The 9,048-nt window shown below is 38.9% G+C and overlaps 1 protein-coding gene across 1 annotated transcript; it reads left to right on the top strand.

Moving 5' to 3' along the window:
* The first annotated feature begins 1,632 nt into the window (after positions 1-1,632).
* On the top strand, positions 1,633-8,179 carry LOC137397173 (uncharacterized). Its single transcript, XM_068083461.1, has 5 exons — positions 1,633-1,765; positions 6,102-6,174; positions 6,454-6,597; positions 6,959-7,491; positions 7,578-8,179. The coding sequence occupies exons 1-5, from the start codon at positions 1,633-1,635 to the stop codon at positions 8,177-8,179; spliced, it is 1,485 nt and encodes a 494-aa protein (XP_067939562.1).
* Positions 8,180-9,048: the final 869 nt, after the last annotated feature.

The following is a 9,048-nucleotide window of genomic DNA, read 5'->3' as shown; positions in this document are numbered from 1 at the left end:
CACTTGCACGTTTTTCCAGAAAACACCATAGTGCCAGACTACTCCAAGTTAGTTTACTCACGAGTCACCAAGACTCAGACAGACTTGATAGATCATCGAGCTGTGACACCACACGAAGAGTACAAGAGTCACGAGCTACGCGAACGGAGCTCTGATCAACAATGACAACATGGCCGATACCGCTCGTCCGGTATCACAAACTATTCCGAGCTACCGTCGAGCACCACGTAACTACTAACTCACAGAAATTACAAAAAATAATGTAGAAAAATGTTGACGCAAAGATTGAAATAATTCTCATGCTGTTAGATAAACAAAAGTTTACTTTTAGCCTGGTGTACACCTAACTAATTACAGATAAGATGCTTGTGATATACATGAACGAAATCAGAAAATCCTGACGATCTTTTAGTTATACGAAAAGGCTGCAAAAAGGGTGATTTCGACTGTGTATAAGTTGTATTTCTGATTCGATACCTTAATTTGCAACAGCACTTTTTATCGCCAAAGGAGTTTGGGTAAGATGGTAAAAGCTAGTTCCCATCAGAAAAGTCGTGCGCTTTAGGTCTGCGGTATATACGGTAGTTTTTCTTTCCCATCAGAAAAGTCTTTTTTCCGCTTTAACTCACTACAACCCGCAAACATATTCCTTTCTCATCTTCACGCTACGAGTATTCGGTTGAGAAAATAATAAAAAAATGATTGTTTATTGAGGAATCATAGTGCATCATTTTCATTAATGGGTTAATTTTTTATCCGAGATGAGGCCACACGTGCTGGAATATCTTAAAACCAAGTTCAAGGATGCCCTTCCTGACAGATCTAATAGAAGATGTTGGCCTACAGATCGTGACATTGTCAATCACACACAAGCTCTTCCATGAGAACATGATGCTAGTACTGAATATAAGTAGTATTCATTCCACAGCTGAGATTATCATTGGATGTTGGCATGGAGTTTTCTTGACAATGCCTAAAAACCACATAATCGATAATTTTCTTTCTGAATGTGCTCATGACCAAATTAATTTATGCTGATAATAACTAGGCCTAATGTACGATGTATGTAGATTTTTACCAGTTACCAGCGTCCTTATAAGGGTAGAGGCAGTGACCAAGATAACTGTGCCACTCTGGTAGAAGCCTGGTTAAAGAGACATTGAAGATCAATTTCCCTTCGGACTATGTAAGAGGCTCACAGTGCTTTCTGTTTGTGCACCGCACCAGACCAACGTCATCTACTGAAACGCTATGATGATAAGCTATGTTGTTTGGATGCGACATATAAAGACAACTGTAAGAGTTTGCTGTATATCTCTTCTTCGTTGTGGTGAAAACCAATGCTGGCTACTAGGTAATAGTCATATAAGTCAGTCTTCTAACTAGTAAATATTGAAGTGGGTTGATCATCTGAGTAACTGATCGTATTAAAGTCTTGTTTCTTCTGATGGTTCACATTGTCTAAAGTCAAATTTCCACCTTCATTGCAGCATCTCAACGACGCCACTCCATTTTGTGATGAAATTTACTTGTGCCAAAATTGATATCTCACTACATGCACACTAGTTGTACATCTTCAACAATGTAAAAAAGCATTTCAATTTTACACAGGTTGCTGCTACATTCGTAAAAATGGATGAGACTCGAGGAGCTATTCAGGAAGCTTTGAGTGTCGTGAAGAAATGGAATCTAGTATGGTCGCCAAGGTCATGGATCATAGATTATGCTCAGGCAGTGATGTCTGCTCTTGAACACCTCTTTCCAGGTAATAACCTTTTTTTAATGCATCTCTAAACTATAATGACTCAACTAAAAAGAAAAGGTTTCGTGATAGGTGCATGAGTATGGTATGCAGATTGTCAAAATATGTATGTACTGTATATGTACTTTTAGAAGAACGTCAAGTTGCGCTGATTTTTAGAAAAATGGTACATCGGGCTGTCAGTGTTGTGACATATACTATTGTAGGCTGGAAACTGACTAATTTGGCATCACACTTGCTACACCAATATCAAAAAATGATCAAGTAATTAATAAAAGGACCTAAATAAATACATTTCAAGCTTCCGATATATGCTCTTGAAATTTCTTTTAGAAAGCAAAGTTCAACTGTGTGCATTCCATCATGAGCAGGCCCGGGACAGACAGTTGAAAAGAAGAGAAAATGAAATCGGAGAAGAATGGTAGATCATACTCGCATCACCAAGGAAAATTGCAGAGTTTAGGTTTGTCTCCTACGTCTATTGTCTTTTGTCCATTGTCCTATGTCTATTGTGTCCTACGTACACAATAAATCTGTATTTAAAAAATCATAGCAGTGTATTAAGTTCAGTCTCATGTTCCAAGTAAATTTTGTGTAAAAGTATACAAGAGCTGATTCTAGTGCATCTAGTTGTTTTTTTTCCATATTTCAGAATGGAGCAGTATATGTCATCAAAGGCAGCTTTAGAGGGGTCTGACTGGTAGAAAAATTCCAAATCCCTCAAGATACAAGAGTACTTCCTAAACCAGTAGATGAGTGAGGATATGGCCAAGGTAGAATTATAAAAAAAAAAAAATTCACATCAACTTTTTGTATCAGTAATTGACAGTATAATATTTGTTTCTGTATTTTAATTAACAGTTTAATTGAAATGTTTCAAAAGGTTTTGAGCATGCACTGCTTTTTAGTGAATTTTCCGTCAACATACAATATAACATAATCCGTTGAAATCCTTTGGCTCTAAGACAATGTTGAGGAATAGTTTCCATACAGACAAGCTCAATGAATTATTTTGATTTGAAGTTTATATCAATTCATTTATGTATTATTGTAGAAGTGGGTGGAGTGTTATAGCGTGATAGATTCCTGTTTAGTGTACGCACCAACAACTGCATCGAACACATCAACAAACGTTTCAAGCAGAACGTTTCACACTACAAGACCAACAACGGTCTCACCAGGGTGCTCCACATAATCGTGACTCACTTCACACCCTTTCTCTTCAACAGGTACTATGCTCAAATTGAATTTGATCAATGTTACATTAAAATTTCCATCATTGGCTTTTCTACCATTCTGTTAGCAAACCAATCGATGTTCATTTTGGATATTCTGCACATGTCGCAGGTCTAATGACAACATCGATTTAGGCTCGCCTGCGGAGAGATGATATTGTGTGGCAGTTGCAATGAGTGGTTTCACCGTCGGTGCATAATTATGAAACGAACAGATTTTGACCATGTCACTGTTGCTTTGGATCATGAATGGCGATGTAGAAGGTGTGACCCTTTAGGTTAGGTTTTTTCTTTACATCCATGATGCAAGATTTACGTTATGGCATATGTATAAAGATTTATCAACTTGTTCTATATAGTCATGATGAAGTTTTAAATCTGCTTGTGTCAACAGGTATTGTTTCTGTTTATATTTTGTAACATCTCATTTGTGCGATAAGGGGAGGTGCTTTTTTTCCTCTTTCCATCATGACTGATAAGCATGTCCATCAGCGTGGTACGTTTAATAATTTTTATGTTTTTTCTAGTGTACATATGTTGAGAGATATACCAATACTTGTTTATAGATTTATTCATATTTTAATTTATTTCAAGCTTTTCTATGAGTGAGGTACTGAATGAGCCCTTCCTCTTCATACCTAAGACAATGTAAATATAACACAGATTTTGTGTCAGCTACGCTGGCCTAACATGCATATTCTATTTCAAAGTAATTGATTTTGCATATATGCAAACAAAAAACATTTGTAGATACTGTCCAGTAAAAAGATGTAGTTGTTGATAATGATATCATAGTTCCCTGGTGCTCAATCAACCTCTTTTTAACTCATGAACCACAATATCCCATCTGCAACACGGTTAAAAATAAATATTCCATATGACACAACGAAGCATGAATTTACTGAGTGAAGCAGATGCCAAGATTACGCCAAAAAGACAAAAAGTAGGAATTCATTTCCTATATTACCAAAATACATATAATTTTGGCAAGAATAGCAGACCAGTCTGATACATGTAGAAAACTAGCATTGCTATTGACATCTATCGTGAGTGCAATGCATCATCCCCTTTCGGAAGATACTGCTATGTCACTCACTTGAACTTTGTATGGCTATTTCTTCCTTATGTCGATATCTTGGCCATGTTTGCATAACATCTTCAAACCAACAATCGTATTTAGGATCTTGACAATGAAACGCCTTGACCTCTTCGCAAAACTCTGCGCTGAGAAGGTTGATTAAACAAAAAATTAGAGCATCGCAAACAAGCAAAGTTTGTTTATATATATATTTATATTTTGTGTCATCTTTCAAGGGTTCAATGATTCATATGCTATTAGTATTTAAACTGAAAAACCTAGTGTAATATCATTAAATAAAAACAGAAAGCTGATCAATCGCACTTGCTATACATGCAATAAAATATGTAACTCAAGACTCAATGCAAGCCTGCGTAGGCCTGATTGACCATTATATATATACATGTATGTAAATTTAAACTTGTAAGTAACCACAGTCTCAGAGCATACCGGTATGAGTAGGACAGTAAAGATCTTATCTTCCTGCTTGACCACATATTTCATCGTGCGTCTCAGCTCATATTCTTTCATGTATTTTTGGACATCACTCATATTGCCAAATGCACATACAGTATACATCGTAATGGAGTAGCCACCGCCTTCAAGCTGTAAATAAACAGCATGAGTACTGTAACAGAATTTTAGGAAGTAATACTGGTAATTGGTTCCGACTGCTACTAAGAAACATCTAGGCCTACTGCATATCTACTGACCCATGCCATCTTGTTTTAAAGGGCGATGCTGACAAGAAAAAAGGCACCAAGTACAGCTGCAGTTGTTTCAAGTGAATTAGTAATGGTGCGCATGGTATAAATATGATACACTGTCGTCACTTTTAGCTAGTAATAAATATTATTCCTTGTTTTGGCTAGGCCTGTGATAATTATCGATTGACTGAGATTTAAGCTAACATTCCGTCTTAATAAATCTAGGCAGTCACAATCAACAGTTTTTCATCACACTTAACCTCTCACACAACAAATGACAATATTAACCGAGAGAGAGAGAGAGGGGTGGGGGTTTGAGATATTAACGCAAATATTTCATAATAAGTAATTTCTGTGGTAAATAGGCCTAATAAACAAGAACACAGAAAAACCAGCCCATCACGGAAAGAGAACACAAAGTTCATAACAGTTGTTGCTGAACTTTGCGTTCTTTTTCTGGGATGTACTAGCCTGTATACAAGCCAAACAGGGGTTTATATACAGGCTAGTGACATACCTGCCAACTCTCACGCACTGGGCGTGAGACTCACGCAATCACCCCAAAGAAAAAATGAAAATGCGTAAGAAATGCGCGAGATTTTTGCCCCAATTTCCACAATTTTATATATACTATCATTGATACATCAATAGCCCCAAAACCAAATCTCACGCATTGTCCTACTCTTGGGTTGGCAGGTCTGGCTAGTGATGAATGTGAATTGGAATACATATCATATGCGTAGTAAGATTAGGTCTGTCATTAGGTATGTCATTTATAATTGTTTTAGCGCTGACTCACACTCCATCATCTATTAAAGTAATCCCGATATGGTTTCGTCATTAGTTAGTCTTGCCTGAGGTATGTTATTATAAAGCAGTTATGCTGTGGTTTTTGTAGCTGTTTTTGCTGTTGATGAGTTATGCTAGGAGCATTGTGTTGCTGGAGTGAGTAAGCTACGTATACCTGATCAATAAAGGAGAGTATTACAACAGAGCTGAAGTTGAAAGGCATTTAGGAAGATTAGTAGACCAAGATTCAGAACTTACAAGCTATTTCGGCTCAACAATGGCATCAGTAAAGCTGTCAGATATAATCACTAAGTATGAGGACAGCTCCAGTGGAAAATTTAGTGAGTGGTTGAATAAGCTAGAACTGGTTGGAAAATTACAAAAGATTACAGATCTTCAAACCTTTTTGCCCTTGTTTCTTGCTGGACCAGCCTTCGCAGTGTATAAACAACTGCCAGACAGTGAAAAAGAGGATTATGATAAGCTAAAATCTGCATTGCTGATGGCTTTTGGAGTTAATTGTTATGCAGCTTATGAGCAACTGCAAAAAAGAGTGCTGCAAGAGGGTGAGCCAATTGATGTTTATTTGGCTGACATCAGAAGGTTAGTAGCGTTAGTGGGGCAAAATGATGCGGAACCAATCATGAAATGCGCTTTCATGGCAGGGCAGCCAATAGATATTTCTATTCAGCTAAATTCCATGGTATCAGTAGAAAAATTAGGCTTGAGTGAACTTGTAGCTCGAGCAAGAATGATGCTGAGCACCAAAGCATCTGAGATGGCATGTGCAGCAGGTGCAATGATGAAACACAAACGAGGTTGTTTTACTTGTGGAGGCTCAAATCATTTTGCTCGTAATTGTCCTGGTAATACTACTCCTAGGCAACAGATAAGAAAGCCCCGGGTATGTTACACATGTGATGAGCCAGGCCATCTGGCAAAGCACTGTGCAGTTGGCAAGGAGACTGCACAACAGGGAAATGGTCAGGGGGAAGCGTCAGCACCGGATGCTCCTCCACAATGTCAGTAATCAGTCAGGTGCTGCCATTTATAACCATCAAAATACAAGATTGCATGATAAAAACTTTAGTGGACACTGGATGTCAACAGTCTGTGCTTATAAGTCAGTTTTGTCAAAAGTTGGGCTTGTCAAAACATGGACCACAAAAGGTAGTAAAAATGCTAAATGGTGAAAGTACAAGATGCTGTGGTGAAGCATTAGTACATTTGTTGATGAATAATACAAATGTAACAGCTAGATGCCTGGTTGCTCCACAGCTTGTGTGTGATGCCCAGATGATTATTGGAATGGACATTATAACCATGCTGGGAGGAGTGCATGTTGGAAGTAATAATGATGTGCGGCTTGGAGGACAACACTGTGCAGCAGGCGCAGTGACAGAAATGATCCAGAGCAATTGAAGATTGACGAAAGTGACTTTACAGCTGTGTTTGATGATGTAAAGTGGACGATGGAGTGGAAATGGGAAAATGGTGAACCTACAATGGCAAACCAGTGCAGTGAATATGCAGTGCCCAACGACTGTAGAGAGATCTTTGATGATGAAGTAAGTCAATGGATAAGCAATGGATGGCTTGAAAAGTTTAATCCCCATATTCATGACAAAGCAGATGGTGTTATACCGTTAATGGCTGCCTGGCAGCCAAACAAGCCAAAAAAGGTCAGACCGGTCATGGATTATCGAAAGCTCAACACTTTTATAAAGAACAACCCTAAAATTGATGTGGCAGTGTGCCAAGAAAAACTCTGGGCATGGCGTAAAAGAGACAATCAGGCTTCAATTTTGGACTTGAGAAAAGCATACCTACAAATACACAGGTCAGAACAATTGCAAAGATTTCAACTTGTGAAGTTCAAAGGACAACTATATGTGATGAAAAGAATGGGTTTTGGCTTGAGTGTGCCCCTAAAGTAATGTCAAAGATAATTGAGAAGGTTCTCGTTCAAGACAGCCGCATATCAGAGTGAACTGATCACTATATAGATGACATTTGGGTGGATGAAAGCGTCGTTTCAGCTGAAGAAGTCAGACGGCTCTTGTCAAAGTATGGCTTGGAGACAAAAGAGCCTGTGCCGCTGACCAACTCCCGTGTGCTAGGCCTGAGAGTAATCAAAAACCCAGATAACCAGTACAAATGGTACAGAGATGGTGTAGTTCCCATATTACAGGAGATTCCAACAAAATGTGAGTTATTCTCTGTGTTTGGGAAGTTGGTTGGTCATTACCCAGTGGCAGGGTGGCTGAGACCTGCCTGCAGTTACCTGAAACGACAAACTAATGAGATAGGATGGGATGAAGAAATTCCAGTTCCTGTCAGAGAGTTTGCCAAAGAAGTCATGAACAGAATCTCACAGCATGATCCAGTCACTGGGCGTTGGAGTGTGAGCAACGTTTCAGAAGGTGTTGTGTGGTGTGTTGCAAGCAGTTTGGCAGTTGGTTTTTGTTTGGAGATAGATGGAAGTATCGTAGAAGATGCGACATGGCTCAGGAAAGTTGATGGGTCACATATCAATGTTGCTGAGTTGGAAGCAGTGATAAAAGGGCTGAATATTGCCCTGCGCTATGTCGTGATGTTTTGTATATAGCAATGGCTGACAGGCAGGTCACGAGGTCATGCATCCATGTATGTTTACAAGGGCTGTGTGGTTTCACTGTTTCCTGATTTAATTAACTAGTGATCAACTCATGATTAATACTTGGATGTAAAACTGATGTGGTAACACACTTGCTGTTGTGTAGCTGATCTAACAAGAATAAACTAATCTACTCTCCCAAGATTATACTTCATACATTCACATAACACAGTACAACTATAATAATATCATACACGCACAACTGGTACGCCATAATCAACATATGACACGCTAGGGGATTGCTAAACTGAAAATTGTAACTGATTCTGCTAGTGTATACGGCTGGGGGCAGTCAGTATTAGTTGATAGTAAAAGACCTAAGGTCAGTGGCCTGAGTGAGATGGTGATCAAGAGAAGACTTGGGATCATTTCTCAATTGGTAATGGAGTATCACATCAAAATGACTATTCAGTTGGTGCCTTCAACATCTAACAAGGCCGATGTGCTAACCAGGGTACCACAGAAGTGGCTGAACGGCCCGTGCCTAGCTGTAGTGACATTAGATGATAAAACCAAGGAAATAACAAAGTTTCATGGTAAGCATCATTTGGGAGTCAAGAAGACCCTGTATTTGGCCAAAAAGATGTGTGGACAAGATGTGGATGAGAAGGTTGTGAAGCAAGTGGTAGATTCTTGCAATCAGTGTCGGCAAGTGGATCGCGTCTCAATTAAATGGAATCACGGACGGCTGTTGGTTGACGAAGTATGGCAGAGGGTGGCAATGGACATTGCGTACGTTAATAAAAGAGCTTTCCTGACTATAATTGACTGTGGACCAAGTCGTTTTGCTATGTGGAGAAGACTGCCAAATGAAGCTGCTT

Source organism: Watersipora subatra, chromosome 5 (assembly GCF_963576615.1).
Source record: "Watersipora subatra chromosome 5, tzWatSuba1.1, whole genome shotgun sequence".
Classification (NCBI taxonomy): domain Eukaryota; kingdom Metazoa; phylum Bryozoa; class Gymnolaemata; order Cheilostomatida; family Watersiporidae; genus Watersipora; species Watersipora subatra.
This window is presented reverse-complemented; position numbering and strand designations above follow the sequence as displayed.